Source organism: Dama dama, chromosome 20 (assembly GCF_033118175.1).
Source record: "Dama dama isolate Ldn47 chromosome 20, ASM3311817v1, whole genome shotgun sequence".
Lineage (NCBI taxonomy): Eukaryota > Metazoa > Chordata > Mammalia > Artiodactyla > Cervidae > Dama > Dama dama.
In genome coordinates this window covers 56,384,341-56,410,233 of record NC_083700.1, presented here as the reverse complement: position 1 = coordinate 56,410,233, position 25,893 = coordinate 56,384,341, and the positions used below count along the sequence as shown (strand labels likewise).

Below are 25,893 nucleotides of genomic sequence, written 5' to 3'. Positions count from 1 at the left end.
TGCTCAGTCATGCCCAACTCTTTGTGACCCCATGAACTGCAGCACTCCAGGCCTCCCTGTCCATCCCCAACTCCCGGAGTCCACCCAAACTCATGTCCATTGAGTCAGTGCTGCCATCCAACCATCTCATTCTCTGTCAATCCCTTCTCCTCCTGCCCTCAATCTTTCCCAGCATCAGGGTCTTTTCAAACAAGTGAGCTCTTCCCATCAGGTGGCCAAAGTATTGGAGTTTCAGCTTCAACATCAGTCCTTCCAATGAACACTCAAGACTGATCCCCTTTAGGATGGACCGGTTGGATCTCCTTGCAGTCCAAGGGACTCTCAAGAGTCTTCTCCAACACCACAGTTCAAAAGAATCAAATCTTCAGTGCTCAGCTTTCTTTAGAGTCCAACTCTCACATCCATACATGACCACTGGAAAAACCACAGCCTTGACTAGATGGACCTTTGTTGGCAAAGTAATGTCTCTGCTTTTTAATATGCTGTCTAGGTTGGTCATAACTTTCCTTCCAGGGAGCAAGCGTCTTTTACTTTCATGGCTGCAATCACCATCTGCAGTGATTTTGGACCCCCAAAAAATAAAGTCAGCCACTGTTCCCACTGTTTCCCCATCTATTTGCCATGAAGTGATAGGACTGGATGCCGTGATCTTTGTTTTCTGAATGTTGAGCTTTAAGCCAACTTTTTCTATTATAGGTTATTACAAGATATTGAATATTGCTCATTGTATTGAATACAGCGGGTTAATTGTTTCTATTTTTCACATATTACTGTGTATATGTTAATTTGAAATTCCTAATTTACCTCCTCTCCTTTGGTAACCATAAATTTGCTATGTCTGTGAGCTTATTTTAGATTTGTAAATAAGTTCATTTAAATAATTTTTTTTAGATTCCACACAAATGTGATATCATATGATACTTATCTTTGTCTGATTTGCTTCACATAATATGATAATCTCTAGATCCATCCAGATGGCATTACTTTATTCTTTCTTATGGCTGAGTAATATTCCATTGTATACATATACCATATCTTCTTTATCCAGTCTTTTCTCAGTGGACATTTATGTGACTTCCATATCTTGGCTATTGTAAACAGTGCTGCCGTGAGCATTGAGGTGCAAGTATCTCTTTGAATTATGCTTTCCTCCAGATATATGCACAGGAGTAGGACTGCAGGATCATGCTGCTGCTGCTGCTAAATCACTTCAGTCGTGTCCGACTCTGTGCGACCGCATAGACGGCAGCCCACCAGGCTCCTCCATCCCTGGGATTCTCCAGGCAAGAACACTGGAGTGGGTTGCCCTTTCCTTCTCCAATGCATGAAAGTGAAAAGTGAAAGTGAAGTCTCTCAGTCGTGTCTAACTCTTTGCAACCCCATGGACTGTAGCCTACCAGGGTCCTCCATCCATGGGATTTTCCAGGCAAGAGTACTGGAGTGGGGTGCCATTGCCTTCTCCAAGCAGGATCATAAGGTAAGACTATTTTTAGTTTCTTAAGGAACCTCCATACTGTTCTCCATAGTGACTGTACCAATTTACATTCCCATCAACAGTGTAAGAGGGTTCCTTTTTCTCCATACTTTCTCCAGTATTTACTATTTGTAGACTTGTTGATAGCCATTCTCTTTCTCTCTCTCTACACACACACACACACACACACACACACACACACACACATCCATCCCTATATTAATGAAGTCTACTTGCAGACAGGTAGAACTAAGCCAACTGACCAAGACAAGGTGATCAATAAATATTTTTAGAATAACAGTACAGGGAATGTTAATAGCATTTTCATTTACCAGACATAACTAAAATCCTACATTAATTAGTTTTCCTTTTTACTTTTCAGAAAGTTTTTTTTAAGATTCCATTTTAGATCTAGTTTTTTTCATCATATAGGCAAGATTTCATATGCAGGAAACATTTTGTATTTAATTCAATATCCTATATACCTTCCTTATCTACACTGACAGTAAGGCCAGGAACCAGGAAATAAGGAGAAAATCCTGATGACTAACAAAATTGTTAGACGGTACATTTCTCAACATGACTATTAACTTCAGAATTGAGCGTCAATCAAATTTGCTATCAACGTACAGAGTTTATTGCCTAGCTTCCTTGTTTGTTTTAGTTCTTTTTGTTTTAATGATGGATATTATGTGGATCAAATTTGCTAATGTAGCATGACCTAGTTATCTAGTTAGCTTTCTGTTAGATAGTATAAGATCTATGTGGAAACAGGTATCAAATATGCATACCTGGTAGTGAATCAGTAATCCTGAATAATAAACAGTGACAAAGGTAACCAAGAGTAGGGTTCACTCAATTTCCTCATATGAGAACGAGGTTAGAGAAGTGCTGTGAGCAACCCCATTGATCAGCAACAAAAAAACAATAAAATAATTGTTACTAAATTAAATATACATATATATAGTATTCATGTATACATATTATTTGTAAAGTGTCATGAGGTATATACACTTATATACCATTTCATGAACTATAAATAGGCACTGACTTTCTAGAAAGCAATTGGCAATGTCAAAAGCCATAAAAACCTCCCCTTGACACATTAGTTCACAAACAGTATCTATCATATGGAAATAAATAAACTTGCCAACAAAGTTATTCACAGCAGCATTCTCTGAAAGATACCCAAATTGGGTATCTTTGTAATATCAGTACAATATAATAGTAAATCAATGTAATAGTAAATTTTATTGTATTCTTGTGATGACATTTTACTCATTCATTTTGGTTTATGAAATATTGATATAAAAATGCTTTAAAAATACATATCCTCCCACTAGTTATGAAACTTTGGCCAAGTTATCTCTCTGTACTAAAGTTTATTTATATGTGGTATAAAATGAAAACATCATAGGACTGATGTGAAGATTAACTGAATGACTATAAGAAGGGTGGTTAGAACAGGGTCCAGTACAGAAGAATCACTAAGTCAATATTGGTTATCTCATCAGCTACATTATCATCTTCATTCTCATTCCAAAACAGTCTTTTGGTAGAATGCTCATAGTATATCTAATTTTTAAAGGTTTACAAAATTGAAAAATTGAGAACATATATACATATGAAATGAGGAAAATGGAGAATATACAGTTCTGCTGTATATGGACAACATCTCAGCAGTGCTTTCACTTCTGGCCACTGCACACAATTCTACAGAGATTAGCAAATTTCCAAGAACCTTGTACTGGTCTCCAGAGTGGTGCCCAAAGTTGATCTACAGAATGATGGTCCTGAGTGTGCAACTAAACTAATTCTGATATGACATAGATGTCACAGAAAGGCAAGCCCAAACACACTCAAAGAGGACAAGGAAATGAGCTTTCTTCTATCCCTGGTAGCTCAGACGGTAAAGAATCCACTTGCAATGTGGGGTGGATTTGAACCCTGGGTTGGGAAGATCCCTTGGAGGAGGGCATGGCAACCCATTCCAGTATTCTTGCCTGAAGAATCCCCATGGACAGAGGAGCCTGGCGGGCTACAGTCCATGGGGTTCCAAAGAGTTGGACATGACTGAGCGACGCACACACACACAGCAAATGAGCTTTCTTCTCTCTCTTTTCCCATAACAGATTACCATATTCAGTTCAGTTCAGTTCAGTCGCTCAGTCCTGTCCGACTCTTCGCGATCCCATGAATGGCAGCATGCCAGGCCTCACTGTCCATCACCAACTCCTGGAGTTTACTCACACTCATGTCCATTGAGTTGGTGATGCCATCTAACCATCTCATCCTCTGTCATCCCCTTCTCCTCCTGCCTTCAATCTTTCCCAACATCAGGGTCTTTTCAAATGAGTCAGTTCTTCACATCAGGTGGCCAAAATATTGGAGTTTCAGCTTCAACATCAGTCCTTCCAATGAACACCCAGGACTGATCTCCTTTAGGATGGAATGGTTGGATCCCCTTGCAGTCCAAGGGATTACCATATTAATTTATCTGAAATTGAATTCTAAAAAATTTTAAATCTGGCACTTCCCTTCTGTGAAAGTATTTGTGTGCCTCAATATAAATGTGTCCTGTGGATAAAGACTGGAATATATGATCCTGGTGTCCAATGGAGGGCATTCATTAAAGACTCTTAACACCTTCACTCACTCTTGTGCCCCATTACATTACTCAAGTTATCCTCGATATATTCTATTCAATACATTCTCTTTTAGAAAGAAAGGCCTGAAAAGAGTTAAAATTAAGTTTTCAAACTAAATGAATTAGGCTCCAGTTATCTGGGAAGTTCAGTGGCAGTATGTATTCCTGATTGATGCCAGATAATCAAGGCTTCCAGATATCCATATCAAGTAGCTTCAAAGAATATCACATGAACTGAGCCTAGTTCTTCCAGAACGGCATATATAGCAGTCTAATGCTTCAGCCAACCAGGATTTTTTCACCTTGGGACCATCTCAGACTTTAGGAAATCATGCCCCAGATATTTTCAGAATCTGACCTAGGTATACAAAGTTGTCAGCAAAACTGATTTTGTATTGGTTCCTGGATAATGCACAGTAGGGTTGGTTTTGAGTTCTCTTCAGGCTACTTCTTTGCAGTGCTATGTGAGATGTACCCAATATCCTTCAAATGGACAAACATATAAATAGATTTCACTAACGTATGTGAGTTGATTTTCTATCACATGCAACCACAGAGTCCTGTTTAAAATACTCATACAGTATAATTAACACTTCAGGAAACAATCTTTTTAGAGCTGAAAAAAAAACATTCATTGTAACCTTTGTAAAAGAACCTGCTTCCTAAATTTTTGTTTCTTAACTATTGCTCTGAGTCTAACAGTGTCTAGCACCTAGAACATAATATCTGTTAACTTGAATTCATTTATTCATTGAGCACAATTTGTACTGTATAATAGTCAACTGTGCTTTAGTCTGGAACTACATAGTCCCTGCTCTTCCCAGAGGTTTACGATTTAGTCAAGGAGACAAAGCAATTTCATGTGATGTAATACAGTGTCATGTAATTATAGGAGTATAAAGGAGAAAATGTAAACATTTCTGGGTATTCTAAGCTGGAAGAGGAGAGGGCAAGAAATTGAGGACTAAGAAGGTAATGAGAAAGTAGCTAAGCCACAGAGGAAGGCTTTGAATAAAATGTCAAAGATCTTGGACTTTAACCTACAGGCAATGGGGAAATGATGGTTAAAAAAAACAAAGTCTTTATTGAGAAAGACTGTGTGTGGGATACATTGGGAGGACTTAGCGTAAAGACAAGGTGTTCTGTTAGGACAGAGATTGTGTCTCTGTACTAGTAAGTTACTGTACAAAGTTATAATGAGGTAAAATAAAATCATTCAGGGCCAACTGATTTTGTCTTTTTCATTACCTGTTACAAATTTCCTACCTTTCTTACATTTTCTTTTACATGTAAATAATTTTGGAATAGTTACAAAAAATATATTGAGAAATTGAGGTACAGAAGGGTCAGGTAGTTTAACTAACTTCATCCACATAATGGTAAAACTAGGGTTTGAACTTAAACAGTACAGTTCCAAACCCTTATATTCTTGACTGTTTTGCTTGTGGCTGCCCCACAAGATAAGAGCTCTAGTATCTATAGCTTGGAAAAGGAATATATGTATGCATATGGATTTGAATACCCATCTCAGTAAACTTGAGTCCCCTTAGAGTCTTAATCCACAGGTTGGAAATCACTCTCCTTTGATTTGGATATCACTCTCCTTTACCTAGCATGGCCATTAATATGTTCAAGTTCACATCTCTATATTAGAAACATTTGAAATCTTGAAATCTCAGAGTCCCACTTTTATATAGCTATAAATATAAGTGATAACTGCTTGAAAGTGAATATCCTAATTATAAAATAATTCTGAGTCATTTTAAAGAGAATCTATCAATCAATCAGAGGAAAGCACTACTATTCTTTCCACCAGAGCAAGTAAATGAGGTCTAGGTCTTTGTATTAGATTTCTAATAAAAATCACAGATATAGGCCATTTCCTACCTCTGTGATCCTGGCCTCTATTTCAAACACAATTCCGATATTAAAACACTAAAATCCTATCCATTCTTTGTGACTCATGAGTCATTCCTTAACTCCATCTCTAGGACTGAATCAGAATATTTTACTCCTTCTTTTGTGCTATCTTGTGCTTTTATTACTGTATATTTCAGATTGCATTATAGACCTTCACAGGTCAGCCTCCTTCACTGAATTGTAGATTCCTTAAGAGTAAGTACTTCTTTTTTAATCTTCTGAGCTTATCAGAAAGCAAATACTCCACAAATATTCAAGGCAGTAGTCTAAAGACTATATGAAATGTCATATAATATGTTTTGCCCAGACAAGATTTCTCACTCTCCCCAGTCACAGAAATGTAGATCTTCTGGATTAGGAGAAGAAAACTATAAAATACATGATAATTTGTGTTTTGCAACTAGAATTTTTATCATTTGTTTTTGTATTCTCCCACAGACAGAGGGGCTGACTATGAGTTGGCCCCCTTACCAGGGGACTTTATGTATCCTTGAGGAATATAGCACAGGGGTTGTGAATATGGCTTGGGAGTCAGACCAGGGTTTCAGCTTGGTTCTGACACCTGCTGGCTGCGTGACCTTGACGGTGATATTAAGGCTCAGCTTTCTCATTTGTAAAATGAAAAATGGTATCTACTCATGTGGTTCTTGTGAGGATTCAATGATTTAGTGGATTTAAAGAATATCACATAGTGCTTGGCATATAGTAAGTGCTTAATAAATAATAGTTGAGAAATTAAGACATGCTACTCTTAGAATGGATTCACCAAAATTAAACCCTGAGACAAGACTTTACATACAAGCAATTTATTAAGGAAGTTCTCAAAGAAAAAAGTGGCAACAGAGGAAAAAAAACAAAACAAGGAAAGATTAAGTCAAGTAGGATGTTGATTACAGTCCTGTGGAGATTTTTTTTAGGTTTTTTCCACAGGGAGCTCTAATATCTAAGTTACATCTTAGAACTTGTCCCAACTTGAAGCAAAGACAGTAAGATTTCACATTCCTTGCACTTGTCAGTCACTGGCTAAGGACTACCTGGGAGGATGTAAGCTACCACTGGCTGTCTGCATAAACAGATTAAGCAGCTCCCATAGTCTGAGGACCATCCTCCAGAGAAGAGTTGCCAGTGTGAGCCACTGAGAGAAAAGTCCCCTGACACAGAGAGAAGAGGTATACAGGAACAGTAAAAAGGCAAGAGGAGATGGGGCACAGCGGTAACAGTGTCCACCACCACAGTCCAATGTGTAACCAAACAGGCAAAATATAGCTACCCATAACATGATGTAGAGACAAAAGACATAAGTTCAAATCCCATGTTCTTCCTTCTATGGGCCTATTATTCAGAACATTTACTTGACATCTCTGATCTCTGTTTCGCCATTTGTAGAAGGAGGAAGATAATAGGATACCTATCTCATGACTCAATTTGCTATACAGCATAAAATAACACAACATTTTAAATCAACTATACTACAACAAAATATTTTAAAAAAATAAAAATTTAAAGTTAGTGATTATGAAAACTAAATGAGTTAATGTAAAGTAACAATAAGAGTATCTGACATGGATGCTCAATAAATATTAGTTCTCCCTGATCCTTATAGGATCCCATATATACACAAGAATGGATTATAGAGATCACTATGAATAGATAAACCTGTGAGTACTTGCTCCTGGCATAAAATTCTTTGGACAAACTTTCGGTTTAAAGCAATTTTGCTCAAAGGATTTTTTTTTTCTCCTTGTGGCTTGTCCAATTCTGATTACACAATGAGAAAGTCTTTAACTTAGGAATCATATGTTACAAAATTTCTGTAGCATCTGATAACTTTACAACTCCTAAAAAGAAACAGGTACCTTGAGTTCAGGGTACAGCTGGTATAACAAACAGCCATAGCAGCGGCAGCCAGGGGGAGTAAGGAGGTACTGGCTCAGTGTTGGGAGCAGGAAGCCATGGGAAGAGGTCACACTGGGCAAAAGTCAGATGTTCTGATTGAAGTTTTGCTACTAAGTCACTTTTCCTAGGACATGTGTTGTCATCCATAATATCAGTGGTTGAACTAGATGGTCTATCAGGTCTCTCAGGTCTTCCAACACTAAAACTGTATTATGAAGCTATTCAAAACCTCAACCCCTAAATCCTGAAATTGAGAGGATTCTCTGTGTAGAAAACTGTGTTATTAATCAAAGGGTACAGAAATTCAGAGAAGGGAAATGACAGGAGGTATTGGTCAGTGAAACCATAGGAAGCAGAATTTAAGCTAGATATTGAATAATTAGAAAAATGAATGTGGTCAAGGATACCATAGTGGAAAGTAAAGGTGATTTTTCACAAAGTATGAGAGAGAAATATTTATTACTGGTGGTATTAGAAGACAAAATTGAAACTGTAAATTGACCAGATTCTGATATATTCTAAACAGCAAATCAAGGTTTGTGCCAATCTGAAGGTAATGATATTCTCTTGAAGAATTGGAGAAGGGAAAGATGACATTGTACGTGAGACAACTGATGTACAAGAGGAACTGGAGCCAGAAAATCTGGTGACTAAGGATTCAGTAAGAAGGCTGCCTAACTGCTTGATTATGAAATTAAAACTCTTTGAAAATAGGGTTTTACACCATATGGCTAGCACTATAAAGACTAGTTGAACAAGGTATAGTTCCTCTAACAATAAGAGAAAATGAAACCACCTCTGACTGTCTAAGGGCTTCCCTGGTGGCTCAGATGGTAAAGCGTCTGCCTGCAATGTGGGAGAGGGTTCGATAGCTGCATCAGGAAGATCTCCTGGAGAAGGAAATGGCAAACCACTCCAGTACTCTTGCCTGGAAAATTCCATGGACAGAGGAGCCTGGCAAACTATAGTCCACGCTGTCGAAAAGAGTCGGACAGGACTGAGCGACTTCACTTTCACTTTCTGACTGTCTATCCCCTCATGAAGAACCTGTTGGAAAGTAGACTTCGTTTCGTTTATATAAGACTATATAGCTCTTACATGGAAACCCACTCCAGTATTCTTACCTGGAGAATTCCATGGACAGAGGAGCCTGGTAAGCTACAGTTCATGGGGTTGCAAAGTGTCAGATGTGACTGAGTGAGTGACTATCACTCAGTCAGTGATGATCACTCACTCATCTTTAACAGGCTTCAATGTGCAAGTTTGGGAGCAGCAGCAGGAGAGAGCTAAAGTACTACTTTGTAGAACAGAGAAAAGTATTTGCAGTTCCAGGAATTTAACAGTCCTGAAAGGAATAAGTGAGAATAAGCAGAGAATGAGAAAAGAAAGGGGAAAACTGGTCACTAAGTAGGAAGAAGGGCCAATAGGAAACCATTATTGGTGGGATGTTCCAAGAAACTATAAATATGTGATTTTATACTGTTTCCTATTTAATTAATACTTTGGACTTTTAAATCACAGACACATATACAAAAGCCCCAGCCATTTCCTTTTCAGAAGTTGGAACTAATTTAGAAATGAGTATAGGAGTTAGAAAATCAAAATATTGGCTAGATCAATGGCAAAACTGGACTAAGAAATATGATTTGACCTGAAGCCACAGTCCAAGTCCAAGTCCAAGGTAAGGAGCAGTGGCTGCACTTTGCTGGAGCAGCCTTGAAGAGATACCCCACATCCAAGGTAAGGGAAAACCAAGTAAGATGGTAGGCACTGAGAGAGGGCATCAGAGGGCAGACAGACTGAAACCACAATCACAGACAACTAGCCAATCTGATCACATGGACCACAGCTTTGTCTAACTCAATGAAACTAAGCCATGCTGTGTGGTGCCACCCAAGACGGGTGAGTCATGGTGGAGAGGTCTGACAGAATGTGGTCCACTGGAGAAGGCAAACCACTTCAGTATTCTTGCCTTGAGAACCCCATGAACAATATGAAAAGGCAAAATGATAGGACATTGAAAGATGAACTTCCCAGGTCGTTAGGTGCCCAATATGTTACTGCAGATCAGTGGAGAAATAACTCCTGAGAGAATGAAGAGATGGAGCCAAAACAAAAACAACACCAATGGATGGGACTGGTGATAGAAGCAAAGTCCGATGCTATAAACAGCAATATTACATAGGAACCTGGAATGTTAGGTCTATGAATCAAGGCAAATTGGAAGTGGTCAAACAGGAGATGGCAAGAGTGAATGTCAACATTCTAGGAGTCAGCTAACTAAGGGTGAATTTAACTCAGATGACCATTATATCTACTACTGTGGTCTGGAATCCCTTAGAAGAAATGGAATAGCCATCATGGTCAACAAAAGAGTCTGAAATGCAGTAAAAGGATGCAATCTCAAAAACGACAGAATGATCTCTGTTCATTTCCAAGGCAAACCATTCAAAATCATGGTAATCCAAGTCTATGCCCCAACCAGTAACACTGAAGAAGCTGAAGTTGAACAGTTCTATGAAGACCTACAAGACCTTCTGGAACTAACACCCAAAAAAGATGTCCTCTTCATTATAGGGGACTGAAATGCAAAAGTAAGAAGTCAAGAAACACCTGGAGTAACAGGCAAATTTGGCCTTGGAGTATAGAATGAAGCAGGACAAAGGCTAATAGAGTTCTGCCAAGAGAACGCACTGGTCATAGCAAACACCCTCTTCCAACAACACAAGAGAAGACTCTACACATGGACATCACCAGATGGTTGACACTGAAATCAGATTGATTATACTCTTTGCAGCAAAAGATGGAGAAGCTCTATACAGTCAGCAAAAACAAGACCAGGAGCTGACTGTGGCTCCAATCATGAACTCCTTATTGCCAAATTCAGACTAAAAATGAAGAAAGTGGAGAAAACCACTAGACCATTCAGGTATGACCTAAATCAAATCCCTTATGACTATACACTGGAAGTGAGAAATAGATTTAAGGGACTAGATCCGATAGGCAGAGTGCCTGATGAACTATGGACAGAGGTTCATGACATTGTACAGGAGATAGGAATCAAGGTCATCCCCAAGAAAAAGAGATTAAAAAAAGCAAAATGGCTGTCTGAGGAGGCTTTACAAATAGCTGAGAAAAGAAGGGAAGTGAAAAGCAAAGGAGAAAAGCAAAGATATACCCATTTGAATGCAGAGTTCCAAAGAATAGCAAGGAGAGATAAGAAAGCCTTCCTCAGTGATCAATGCAAAGAAATAGAGGAAAACAATAGAATGGGAAAGACTAGAGATCTCTTCAAGAAAATTAGAGATACCAAGGGAACATTTCATGCAAAGATGGGCTCAAAAAGGACAGAAATGGTATGGACCTAAAAGAAGCAGAAGAGGTGGCAAAGATACACAGAAGAACTGTACAAAAAAGATCTTCATGACCCAGATAATCACGATGGTGTGATCACTCACCTAGAGCCAGACATCCTGGAATGTGAAGTCAAGTGGGCCTTAGGAAGCATCACTACAAACTAAGCTATTGGAGGTGATGGAATTCCAGTTGAGCTATTTCAAATCCTGAAAGATGATGCTGTGAAAGTGCTGCATTCAATATGCCAGCAAATTTGGAAAACTCAGCAATGGCCCCAAGACTGGAAAAGGTCAGTTTTCATTCCAATCCCAAAGAAAGGCAATGCCAAAGATTGCTCAAACTACCGCACAATTGCACTCATCTCATACCCTAGTAAAGTAATGTTCAAAATTCTCCAAGCCAGGCTTCAGTAATACATGAACCATGACTTTCAGATGTTCAAGCTGATTGTAGAAAAGGCAGAGGAACCAGAGGTCAAATTTCCAACATTCACCGGATCATCGAAAAAGCAAGAGAGTTCCAGAATAACATCTATTTCTGCTTTATTGACTATGCCAAAGCCTTCGACTGTGTGGATCACAATAAACTGTGGAAAATTCTGAAAGAGATGGGAATACCAGGCCTCCTGACCTGCCGCTTGAGAAACCTGTATGCAGGTCAAGAAGCAACAGTTAGAACTGGACATGGAACAACAGACTGGTTCCAAATAGGAAAAGGAGTACATTAAGGCTGTATATTGTCACCCTGCTTATTTAATTATATGCAGAGTACATCATGAGAAATGCTGGGCTGGAAGAAGCACAAGCTGGAATCAAGATTGCTGGGGAAAGTATCAATAACCTCAGATATGCAGAGGACACCACCCTTATGGCAGAAAGTGAAGAACTAAAGAGCCTCTTGATGAAAGTGAAAGAGGAGAGTGAAAAAGCTGGCTTAAAACTCAACATTCAGAAAACTAAGATCATGGTATCCAGTCCCATCACTTCATGGCAAATAGATGGGGAAACAGTGGAAACAGTGGCTGACTTTATTTTGGGGCTCCAAAATCACTGCAGATGGTGATTGCAGCCATGAAATTAAAAGATGCTTACTCCTTGAAAGGAAAGTTATGACCAACCTAGACAGCATAGTAAAAAGCAGAGACATTACCTTGCCAACAAAGGTCTGTCTAGTCAAGGCTATGGTTTCTCCAGTGGTCATGTATGGATGTGAGAGTTAGACTGTGAAGAAAGCTGAGTGCCAAAGAATTGATGCTTTTGAACTGTGGTGTTGGAGAAGACTCTTGAGAGTCTCTTGGACTGCAAGGAGGTCCAACCAGTCCATTCTAAAGGAGATCAGTCCTGGTGTTCATTGGATGGACTGATGTTGAAGCTGAAACTACAATAATATTTTGGCCACCTGCTGGGAAGAGCTGACTCATGTGAAAAGACCCTGATTTGGGGAAAGATTGAAGGCAGGAGGAGAAGGGGACGACAGAGGATGAGATGGTTAGATATCATCACCAACTCAATGGACATGAGTTTGGGTAAACTCCGGGAGCTGGTGATGGACAGGGAGGCCTGCCGTCCTGCCGTTCATGGGATTGCAAAGAGTCAGACATGAGTGAGCTACTAAACTGAACTGAACTGAAGCCACAGTTGGGGTTTCTAATGCTTCTCTCCAGGTCTAGAACTCAGAAACATATTCCCTCTACTATCTCCAAAACATAGTTTGAAAAGCAGGTACTTATCTAATCAGGTACATAGGGAACCACAACCTCTCATAAATTGTGTACTAGCAGTAGAGAAAGAGAGATTGATTTCCAGATCTGACTCTAGAAGGCAGGAAAGGATTCTGACCAATGTGTGCTTAACACAAGTAATCTAGAACACAATATACACAGTGCGGATAGGAAGATCCACAAAAGGAGGAGGAAGAAACAATATCAAAGGAGGAATTCCAACCTATTTATACCTTAAATTATGTGTTATTAGTGGAGAACTCATTACCTTCAGGGAATTTTGTAAGGTGGGGTAACTCAGTTTAACAATTCAGAAAGAAACTCTTCATTTTTTAAAAATGAAGACATTGCAAACATCATTCCTTCAAGGAAATCAAAAGTGAAATCACAGACCGTACGCCTGCCTCAGTATTGCCAATCCAAGTCCTCTTTTCATAAGGAAAGAAACTGGCTGTTACTGTCTTACCATGTGACTGACCCATGATTTAAAAATCCCTTGATAAGAGATCCTGTGTCGCTATGGCAATCAAAATCTGACTCTCCCTGGGGAATTCAGTGTTACTCACCAAAATTCCCCTAAAAGAGAAGCTGGGATGGAATGTTAAAAAGAAAAAAAGAACATAAAATTAATATCCTATTTTCTTAACTTGGCATATTGATTCCCCCTATGAGAAGTGTAAGAGACTTCTGCTGTTTTTGATAGATGTAAAATAGCAAGGAGAAACATGTTTGTTTGCTTGCTTTATGGCTCTTGGAAAACAGTGTTACTCATTCAAATGTGAATCCATCATGATTTATGGCAGCCAATAAAATGCCTACTTGGGACAGAAAGAGAGTAGAATAGGGAATTATTAACACAGTAAATGTAAGTTCTCTAAATGCTCACTCAGACGTTGATACTATGCAATAGAAACTGTTACCCATTGGAATCTATTATTAATCAAATTCTACCAACTATTTTCCCTTTGGGTTATTATGTGAAAACTAAACTTAATAAAACCCTCTATTTTGAAGTTCAATAAAGTTTTTCATGCATTATAAAAGTATTATATAAAAACAATTCATAGTAATTACATTTGAAAAAACTCAAGAGAGTTTAGGGAGAGGTAGAGGGAAGTAGGAAGTGAGGTCAGTGAGGAAACCAAGAAAGACTGCCTAGTATATGTTTGTCAATACCTAGTCTAATCCCTCCAGGTAATCACAATTCACCTGCAGTGGCTAGTATAGTGACTCCACCCTGTATCTTGCATAAAATATTAATTCTATGAATGTAAAGTTATTCCATAATATTCCTGAATGAATGGAAGGAGGGTATGAGATGCTACCTAAGAGGTCGGAATCTGAACACATATGATAAAACTTCTATCTTGATAAAAATCTTTTGCTTGTTCAGCATCTTTTCATGTGTTTGTTAGCCATCTGTATGTCTTCTTTGGAGAAATGTCTGTTTAGTTCTTTGGCCCATTTTTTGATTGGGTCATTTATTTTTCTGGAATTGAGCTTCAGGAGTTGCTTGTATATTTTTGAGACTAATTCTTTGTCTGTTTCTTCATTTGCTATTATTTTCTCCCAATCTGAGGGCTGTCTTTTCACCTTGCTTATAGTTTCATTTGTTGTGTAAAAGCTTTTAAGTTTCATTAGGTCGCATTTGTTTTTTTTTGCTTTTATTTCCAATATTCTGGGAGGTGGGTCACAGAGGATCCTGCTGTGATTCATGTCGGAGAGTGTTTTACCTATGTTCTCCTCTAGGAATTTTATAGTTTCTGGTCTTACATTTAGATCTTTAATCCATTTTGAGTTTATTTTTGTGTATGGTGTTAGAAAGTGTTCTAGTTTCATTCTTTTACAAGTGGTTGACCAGTTTTCCCAGCACCACTTGTTAAAGAGGTTGTCTTTTTTCCATTGTATATCCTTGCCTCCTTTGTCGAAGATAAGGTGTCCATAGGTTTGTGGATTTATCTCTGGGCTTTCTATTCTGTTCCATTGATCTATATTTCTGTCTTTGTTCAGAATGTAGCACAGGTATCCTCCTACTTAAGCTCTTAAAGATATTTTTTACTATTTTATTTTTAGTTCTCTTCTGAATTTCTGATGAGTCCTGGCTCCTTTTCTTTAGGACTAGATATACTTAACTCATCATTATAATTCCTATCCTGACCCCCTTTTTTCATTAAAAAATCTTATTATTTGCCTTATAAGACAATATTGCCTTATTGTGGAGTATGATAAAACTCTGGAGTAAGAATATTGGGTTCAAATACTGACTCTGCCATTCACGAGCTATGTGATCTTGGCAAGGTACCAAAATTGTGTGCCTCAGTTTCCCCAAGTATAAAATGAAAATAGTATTCATACTTATGTTACAGAGTTGCAGTAAGGAGTAAGTGAAAGAATCTCTGCCTTGGTAAGTACTGAATAAATATTAACTATTAAGATGATTCACTCTGCCTCAGTAATAACCAACACATTCCATTCTTTTTTTATACACTTGATTAAAAACAAATTCTATTCATTCTTTACTGGACAGGGCTTTAAAAACTTACTCTAATAACTTTATTAAGTTTCCCCTAATTTATCAGTCTTTAAAATACTTAATTTAGGAGGCGGCGACGGTGGCAGAGGCGGCAGCGCCGGGCGCTCGGGACGGCGCTGTCTCCGTGGCTGTGCGACAGCGATCCGGCCACCCCCGGAGCCCAGTCCCCGAAGGATGATAATGAAGATAATTCAAATGATGGGACCCAGCCGTCCAAAAGAAGGCGAATGGGCTCTGGAGACAGCTCCAGGAGCTGCGACACTTCCAGCCAGGATCTTGGCTTTAGCTACTATCCAGCAGAAGATTTGATAGAGTACAAGTGGCCACCTGATGAAACAGAATACTATATGCTTCAAGAACAAGTCAGCGAATATTTGGGTGTGACCTCCTTTAAACGGAAATACCCAGATTTAGAGCGACGAGACTCGTCTCATAAGGAGAAGCTGTACCTGAAAGCTGAACATCATCACAGAGACAGGGTGCACTCTTAGGTCTAACAGCGTTGCGCAGTGATGAAGTACTCGATTTAATGATAAAAGAATATCCAGCCAAACATGCTGAATATTCTGTTATTCTACAGGAAAAAGAACGCCAACGAATTACAGATCACTATAAACAGTATTCTCAAATGCAACAACAGAATACTCAGAAAGCTGAAGCCAGCAAAGTGCCTGAGTACATTAAGAAAGCTGCCAAAAAAGCAGCTGAATTTAACAGCAACTTAAACCGGGAGCGAATCGAAGAGAGGAGAGTTTATTTTGACTTACAGACACACATTATCCAGGTGCCTCAAGGGAAGTACAAAGTGCTACCAACAGAGGGAACCAAGGTCGGTTCTTACCCGGTGGCCCTCATCCCCGGACAGTTCCAGGAATACTACAAAAGGTACTCATCGGATGAGCTGCGGTATTTGCCACTAAACACAGTGCTTTACGAGCCCCCCCGCCCCCACGCCCCCCCCCCCCCCCCCCGCAAGCCCCCCGACCCTGAGCTCCCTGCTCTTGAGAGCAATGTTGACTCAGATGATGCCGAAGATGGTCGAGGTGATGAGAAACGGAAAAACAAAGGCACTTCGGACAGCTCCTCTGGCCACGTGTCCGAGGGGGAAGGCCTTCCCGAAGGCCAGGAGGAGCCTTTGCAAGGAAGACAGAGGTCCAGGGACAAGGCTGCCCCTCCACGCAAAGATGCTTCCAAACGTTCTGTACTGTCCAAGTCAGTTCCTGGGTACAAGCCAAAGGTCATTCCAAATGCTCTATGAGGAATTTGTCTGAAGGGTAAGGAGTCCAACAAGAGAGGGGAGGCTGAGTCACTTGTACACTGCTCCCAGTGTGACAACAGTGGCCATCCTTCTTGCCTGGATATGACCATGGAGCTTGTTTCTATGATTAAGACCTACCCATGGCAGTGTATGGAGTGTAAGACTTGCATTATATGTGGACAACCCCACCATGAAGAAGAAATGATGTTCTGTGATGTGTGTGACAGAGGTTATCATGCTTTTTGTGTGGGCCTTGGTGCTATCCCATCAGGTCGCTGGATTTGTGACCGTTGTCAGCGAGCACCCCCAACACCCAAGAAAGTGAGCAGAAGGGGGAAAAACAGCAAAGAGGGATAGTTTTTTTGGCCCCAATACTGTAATATGCATTTAAATGAAGTATTTGGTGCCAATTTATTTACAACATTCTCATTTTATGCCAATAAAAGATTTTGAAATTAAAAAAAATAATAAATAAAAAAATAAAATACTTAATTTAATTTTCAAAGTCATCTTACCTAATTTGGCATTATTTACATTTAGTAATCTTAACATTTTCTTCTATTTTTTTTTTTACTGTTAGTAAATAATCTAAATAATAGTTAAATCACTGTAAAATTGAATAACAAAATTAGCATTTTTATTTCTATTAATATCATGATGAAATTTTATTTATTTTCACATTGCACTCTTCAGAAAATACAAAGTATATGCCTATACTGAGGAAATTGGCCAGAATTAGAAAGCATAGAAAATATGTCCCAAAAGGAATATGTGCAATATATTTTATAAAAAGTTCTGAACTCATCTATGATTCAGGTCATTTTACAGTAACATACAATAAAACAATTGTGTAACCTGAAGTCAAATATTTTCCCACATATGTAACTTTGACCTTTATACAGTCAAAGTCCCATAACTATCCAATGTTGATAATGTTCAGGAGTATATATATGGATAAATTAAAGATGAAAGAAATGCCCCTTGAACAACACTGGGGCCTGGACCAACTCAAGAGGAACAATGGGGTTATTCAGAAGTTTTGTCTTCCTCTTAATGCTATACCTGCTGAAGGGGTCCAATGCTTCCCTTGTTCAGCTGAATAACAATGGCTACGAGGGCATTATCATTGCTATAGACCCCGCTGTGCCAGAAGATGAAACACTAATTGAAAAGATACAGGTAAGAAAGTAATGGGATTTCTTCTATTTGAATTGATGAGAAAAATATATATATAGTAGTTAATAACTGCAATGGAAACTTCTCAGGAAACTTTTAAACTTCAGGAAGTTTAAAAGCACCAAGGTGCAGTAAAAAAAGAAAATAAAATAACGCTGGAATGGGCAGTGAAAATTGAAGGTTCCAGACAAGGTTCTACCCTGTCCCACCATAAGATCAAAGACAAGCCATGGGGCCTCCCTGATCCTCCGTTTCTCCATCTGTCAGTTAGCAACTGGACTTGTATGTTCTTTAAACAATGATTTACCAAATGCTTGCTATTTCATGACAGGAGAGAGAGCAGTAGATTTTTTTAAAACTCTTGATCTCATGAAGTATATATTTTCTTCAGATGATACAGACAATAAAAACATGTCAGTGTATAGCAGGTTCATGGTAGTAAGTTGCTATGCAGTAAAATAAACTGGCAGAGGGGATAGGCAGTGATGGTGGGGCTAGGATAAGGGGAGAATGTAGGTTACTGTTTCATGCAGGGTAGTCAGGGAATCTCACTAGATGTAACATCTGGGTTGGAGACCTGAGATGAGTGAGGAAGGAGTCCACTGAAAACCTTGGAGTGGACACTAGGTGAGCAGAATGGAGATGGCAATATGCTTGATGTGACCAAGGAAACAACTGTGAATGAGGAGGAGGAAGAGTGGGGGACAACTGAAGGTAGACAGGTAGCAGGGCCCAGACCATTGGAGAGATCTGGACTTTCACTCTGAGTGAAATCAGAATCCATAGAAGAGGAGAGGTGTGCTCTCTTGTACTTGCTGTGGAGTCATTCTGTCTGCAGTGTTGAGGAAACACTGGAGAGGGTTTTCCCATGTCACTCATCTTGTATAAGCTGTTAGAACTGTGGAGGGAGCTGTTGGAAGTGAGAAATGACAGTGACTATGAACAGGGGTATTGTGGTAGACATCATTAACGTGGTGTGATCCTGAATGTGTTCTTTGCCATGAGCTTATCAGAGACAAGTCTGCTAATGATTTAGATGTGTGGGGTAGGGGAAGGGAAGAGGGAAAAATAAAAGTCACAGAAGACTTCGAGGGTTTTGGTCTGAACACTTGGAAGGGTGGAATTATCATTGATGGAGAAGGAAAAGAATTAAGTGGAGAAAATTTGGTGGCTGGGAGATCAGAAGTTAGTTTGCAAAATTTTGAAATTGAGATACTTTTGCCATTTCTTTCTCTAGGAGTCTTCCTGACGCAGGGATCTAACCTGAGTCTTTTATGTCTCCTGTATTGACAGACAGGTTCTTTACCACTAGCGCCACCTGGGAAGTCCATTAGGTATCTATATGGTTGGAGATATGAATCTGAATTCAAGGAGGAAATCTAGGGAGAGATAAAAACTTGGGAATCATCAGTGTGTAGATGAGATTTCAAGCCGTTGAGAGTAATTGAGTTCACTCGGAAGTGTGGATAGACCAGAGAAAGTTTCCAGGACTGAACCAAAGACTCATATCTATTATTTCATCCAACTATAACGTTCCATATAATAAAGAGACTGGTGTTACAGCCATGTAAATTAATTCTCCCTGTCACTCACCTCAACATTTACTAACTCCTTATATTTAACTCCTTCACTATTGTTTCCTTAAGCTCTCACTTTCTGCTTTCCCCATGGGTGTTGTTATCCATCAAAAGCTGATGGGCTTGACCTGAAAGGTGAGCAGGTGATATTGTGGCTGCCATTATAATCTTAAGCACAGCAGTATTTACTTACTGGTACATTTTGAATTCCGGGAAAATACAAAGATTAATTTACCGATGAACACAGGCTTGAGTAGCAGTTAATATAGTTGATTCTGAATGGTGGCTTTTTTAGTATCCAGCTAGCTGATCAGTATCAAAACTAACTGAAGCTCAGGAAACAGTATTTGGAAGAATTGTTTGTAGGGGCAAAACATTTGTTAAAATGGCCCTCTATTAAATGTAAAAGTTCAATGTTTAGCAGACATTCCCAGATAAGAAGAATGTTTTCTGGCATTCTCTGAGTCATCTACAAAGTCCTTACATTGATATTTTCAGACAACCTTGTGAAATACTCTCATCCACATTATATAGAAGGGAAAACTGGGATTTGGAAAAGGAAATAATTTTCCCAAGGTCAAGTTAAATAGTACAATCAGAGCTGAGATCCTGCACATGGGTTTTGAAAGCTGATAGATCTGGATTTGAGATCCAGTTTATATAAGATAACAAAAATCGCTCTTTTTGTAAAGGGTGAACAGTGAATATGCTCTTATTCTTGGGATACTATCTGACCGTAGTAAGATATGTTGAATTGATTCATAACTTATAACCTGAGTTTCAATTGTCAACTTTCCTTATTCCTTTTATTCTCGTGTCTTTTGGGTTTAAGAGTACTTTTTTTTGAAACATTAATATCTTAATCTTCTTTGATCCAACTAGGATATTATAGGAATTATGAGAAGGAAAATAGATGGAATATTATAAAATTCTGCATGGAAGCCTCTGAGAACCATTTTTAGCCACCCCAGCAGGCCCCAAGATATCACAGTCATCTGATATAGAGTATTTGAAATCTCTCCATGACTTTATAAACATACCACTACTCAAGACAGCTGTATAGTGTTACAAGACTACAAAATAAATTGAATCCCGTGGACTTGTACAATTCCCAGCCCACAAAACTGTATGCAGTGATCCTATTTTCCCAAACTGTACTACAATTCAATTTACTACATGCTATATACACTCAAAGGGAGAGAGAGAGTCATCACTTTAAGCAGAAAACAACTGATTGAGATCTAAATATTCCAAAACAAAAAGAGAGGAGAGACATTCTTAGGGAAAATAATTTCATCTGCTTTAGGCCAGTGACAAAGTAATCTTTGGTCTAATTTAGGAGATCTCTGAAGTCCTCTTCCAAACTCCTAGCCAGTCCTCTGGGTCTTCAGTTTTCTGTACCCTAGCTTCTGACTGATCCCTGGCTCAGAACTCGGTCTGCTTTCTGGTCATCAGCATGTGTGATCCTCTGTTTCCTATCTGTAAATTAGCAATTGGACTTGTCTGTTCTTTAAACAATGATTTATTGAATGCTTGCTTATGGCATTCCAGGCGAGAAAGCAGTGAATTTTCTTAAAGCTCCTGATCTCTTTCAATGTATACTCTCTTCAGATGATACAGATAATAAAAAAAAAATCAATGTAAACAAGTCTGTAGTAGTAAGTTCCTATGCAGTAAAATAAATCAGCAAAGAGAGATAGGCAGTCATTGTAGAGCTGGGGTAGGAAGAGAATGTGGGTTACTGTTTCAGGCAGGGTGGTCAGGAAATGTCTCACTAGATGTGATATCTGGGCAGAGGCCTGAGATTAGTGAGGGAAGACCCACTGAAAATCTGGGGAGGGGACAGCAGTTGCAGTCGCATGGAGGTGACAGCATGTTTGATGTGACCAGGGAAACAGCTGTGAATGAGCAGGAAGACTGAGGAGAGCTGAAGGTGGAGAGATAGCAGGGCCCAGACCACTGGAGAGATCTGGGCTTTTACTTCGAGTGAGATGAAATCCATAGGAGGGTCTGAACAGAGGTCAGGTGTGCCCTGTCTTGCTTATTCTGAGATCACTCTGATGGCAGTGTTGAGGACACTCTCTACAGGGCTTCCACTTATCACCCATCCTGTATAAGCTGTGAGCATAGAGGTGTCAAGGGACATTAGTAGGAAGCTGCAGCAGATGAAAAGTGATGGTGAATAGGAATGGAGGTATTGTGGGAGAGATCATTAATATGGTGTGATCCTGGACATTTTCTGAGAGTATTATGGGGAAATTTGCTGATAGTTTAGATGTGTGGGATAGAGAAGGGTTGAGGGAAAGTAGGAGTCAGAAACTTCACAGGTTTTTGCTCGAATACTTGGAAAAATATAATTTTAATCAATTGAGAAGTAACCTCCAACTTACTGTGGGAGTTCTGTAAAGCCATTGTCATACTGACAGCCAGTACTCTGGTCTTCAGTTCTGTGTACTCTAGCTTCTGGCTAATCCCTGCCCTGAGCCTAATCACTTTAATGATCTCTTCAATACACTAAGAGCGCACTAGACCATCTTCCAGAGAAAAGGAAAGACATCCTTGGAGTTTCTGAAGAAGAGTTATATTCTGGTCTTAGGTCAGGAAGAATTAAAAAGGAGGAGATATTTTCAAATAAAAAATACTGTAGACTGTGCTCTTTGCCAGCAACATGAAGAGGGTGACATCATCATCCAGCACCCAGTATTCTTCAATTTTTCAGTGGATTTGATCATGTAGAATAGATCACCAAAGAACCTTTCAACCATATATTTCCTCCACTAGATAATAAGCTCTTTTGAGGAACTATTTCTCCTATTAATCCTAACATTTTTGGGTTTGGGATACTAATAATATAATATATATTATTTTCACCTTGATGGCAGAGCAAGAAGTTCTGCCTAAAAAAGCTCTGCCTTGCCTATAAACATTTCCATTACTCCACTCCCTGTGCTCCCAACCCAACTGCCTCTCCTGAGAGGTAGTGAAAACTTCTTCTATGACCCATCCATATAAACTGTTTTTCTCAGTTTGCATCAGGTAAAGCCTTACCTTACTAGTAATTATAGTAGTCATGATATCAATGAGTTTTATGACTACCTTGTGTAGAATCCTTTTTTATAACTCATTTCATGTTTATGCCATCATTAAAGATAGGTTATAAGAGTATATTAAATAGATAAGAAGGCTGAGATTCAAAGCAGTCACATAAACCAGTCAAATTTTAATAGCAAGAGGCTTAAGCTAGTATCAAAACGAAGTCTAGCTGCTTCCAAAGTCCATGCCCTTTATCATATTAATCAATTCCTCATAATGCAAACATAAGTATTTGCATTTTGATGTAGGATTACGGAAGACTGAAAGCTGTTAAATGTGCAAATTAAGTCATAATTTTGAACTGACAGATGACAGATTTTGATTTTTGGATCAGAAACCCTACTCACCAGTCAGCTGCTTTTTTATTAATGACTAACGGTGAGAAATGCCTGTGATGAATGCCTGTTCATTTAGTCAACTCTCCCTTGGCCAGCCTAACTTCTCTTTTTTCCTATAATAACAGAACATGGTGATTGATGCATCTACTTACCTGTTTGAAGCCACAGAAAACAGATTTTTTTTCAAAAATGTATCAATATTAATTCCAGAGAACTGGAAGAACATCACTCAATACAAGAGGCCAAAACATGAAAGCTACAAACATGTAAGAATCAAAAAGCATCTCTTAAAAATATTTTCTCTGCTGCTTCTCAAATTTGATGTTAATTAATCATTTCAGAATTTTTCACATAAATGTTATAATTTCTATTCTGATTTTTTAAACACCTTTTTAAACGTTCTCAGGCAGATATTAGAGTTGCTCCACCTACACTCCCAGGTAGATATGAACCATATACTAAACAATTCACAGCCTGTGAAGAAAAAGGAGAATATATTCATTTCACTCCCGACTTTGTACTTGGAAAGAAGCAAAATGAATTTGGACCATCAGGTAGGAATTTTGGTTAAAACAAATATTTTGCAATGATTCCAACATGCAGATTTGTATCCATGTTTAGTATGCAAGCCTCGTAGGCTTAAATTCCGACTCCCCTATGGTTGTGTGTGACCTTGGACAAGTGACCAAGACTTTCTGTGCTTATTTCCTTTAAAAATGATGAATAGAGGAGCTGCTCCTGCCTTATAGAATTGTTGGAAACATTAAACTAGATAATCCTTGTAAGTGTACTCAGTATGGTCTCTACAGAAATTTGAATATGGGACAGCCATGATAAATTTTTACTTTAGGAACACATTTTAGATTTTAATTTTTCAGTTCTCCATTGCTGGATATTAATCACATGCCACCTCCATGAAAGGCAGATGCAAGGCAAAATGAAAAGGGCCAAGAGAAAACACTAATAGGCAGGTAGCTGCTATTATTATTCAACCCATTCTTTGAACCAGATGAACTTGTTTATAAGTGATCATTTTTACCTATGAAAATGACAATTTCATCTAGTTCAATCTAAGAGTTAAGATCATTTTTTGAAATGAACTAAAGCACATTATATTTCAGGTGAAGATGAAAATCATTGTCAAAGCATGTCCAACTCAGCACTAATCAATAAAAAGACTTCTTAAATTCGCACTCCCCAGAACCAACTTTTCCTCTTGCACTGCCCCTTCAATGAACATTATTTAGTCTTTTATCTTTGTCAAACAAGTCAGTCCTCATCCTCAACATTTTCTGGACCTGTTCTCCACCTCAATCCTAAAGCCCCATCACCCCATCCCATCCCAGCCTTACCTCTCCCCCTCACTTTGATCTGACCATGTTTGTTGTACTTGGCACCTTTAGCCCCTTGTGCCTTTCTAGATATAGTTTCTTTTCTACTTGGCATGTCCAGCGAAGTTGGTCATGTCACATACTAGTGTAAATAACACAACTCCCTTACCACTTTTATCCTTATGTTTTATTCAACTGCCATTTCTCCATATTGAATTTCTAGACAGTTTCTTTTGACTTCTGTAGTATCTTTCCAAGATTGTGAAAGAAAATTATAAAACTAATTGGCATTGTTTTAAAAAACACACTTCACAAGATCAGTGAAGCTCTCAAATCCACTCAACAATGATTGGACTTGCTTCCTATCATCTCGCTCATTCCCCCTAACAGTTGTCCTAAATATCTATCACTTTTCTTAAGACCAATAACCAATCTTTTCCACCTTAAAAGTTAATGAACACCTTGATTGAGAAAGTAGAAGCCCCTACCTTCTACCTTTCTACTTCCAAACTCATGTCCATGTCATCTCCCTCCATCTCCACCTGTCTTAGAAGAGGAAGATTTTCTTCAGTTTTTAAAAGCAATACCCCCACTGGAGCTCTTTTCTTTTCCCACACTTCTCAGATTATCCCATCCCATAACTGACAGTTTCCCTCTCTTTCTTAGACAAGTATTTCTCCCATAATGTGATACATGTGTTTGTGGGAAAACTCAAATTCTGGAAAACGATGCCTTAAAAACAACAGGGCTTTGGGAGGAAATAAGATTAAGAAGAAACTCTTCAAAATCTATGCAATTTGTAATAAAAATGATAACAGCAAAGCAATAGTTCCCTGGAAAGAGTTTTTGGACCCTCAAGCAGCAGTTCAGCATGTCTGGAAGCTGCCTCCAAAGCAGATACTAGAAGTATACCCCGCCCCCCCCCCCCCCCCCACACACACACACATACAGTGAAATACTATTGGAAGTAAGAACAGGACTAGTAGGAACTGAGCCAATAATTGAGATAAGAATGGAATTCTAAGTCAGAGGAACTACTTTTTAATAACAATTGTATATAATTAAGATGTATAACACAATGATTTCACATACCTGGACATAGTAAAATGATTACCATGGTTGAGCTAATTAACATATCATCTCCTCACATAGTTACCCTTTTGTATATGTGGTGCCCTGGAGAAGAGATAGGTTACCCACTCCAGTATTCTTGGGCTTCCCTGCTGATTCAGACAGTAAAGAATCCACCTGCAATGTGGGAGACCTGGGTTCAATCCCTGGGTTGAACCCTTCCCCTAGAGGAAGACATGGCAACTCACTCCAGTATTCTTGTCTGGAGAATCCCCATGGACAGAGGAGCCTGGCAGGCTACAGTCCATGGGGTCACAAAGAGTCAGACACAACTGAGCGACTAAGCACAGAACACCACAGCACGTGTGTGGTCAGGGTACCTGAATTCTATCCTTTCAACAAACTGAGGAAACCATGGGAGCCAGGCAACCAGCCACGAGCTGGAAAAAAGTCAATCTGACGTGGACTGTTCTAAAAAAGGAACCACAGATGCAGGAAGATA

At 38.9% G+C, this 25,893-nt stretch overlaps 1 protein-coding gene and 1 pseudogene across 1 annotated transcript in view; both read left to right on the top strand.

The window, feature by feature from the left end:
- Window positions 1-15,379: 15,379 nt before the first annotated feature.
- LOC133040247 (PHD finger protein 10-like) lies at window positions 15,380-17,234 on the top strand (annotated as a pseudogene).
- Window positions 17,235-17,768: 534 nt separating this feature from the next.
- Window positions 17,769-25,893, top strand: part of CLCA4 (chloride channel accessory 4) — a 30,363-nt gene continuing 22,238 nt past the window's right edge. The window contains exons 1-3 of the mRNA XM_061121479.1: window positions 17,769-17,984; window positions 23,115-23,255; window positions 23,396-23,543. Of these exons, the coding sequence (XP_060977462.1) occupies window positions 17,826-17,984; window positions 23,115-23,255; window positions 23,396-23,543 (448 nt within the window). The 5' untranslated portion in view covers window positions 17,769-17,825. The remainder of the gene's footprint in view (window positions 17,985-23,114; window positions 23,256-23,395; window positions 23,544-25,893) is intronic.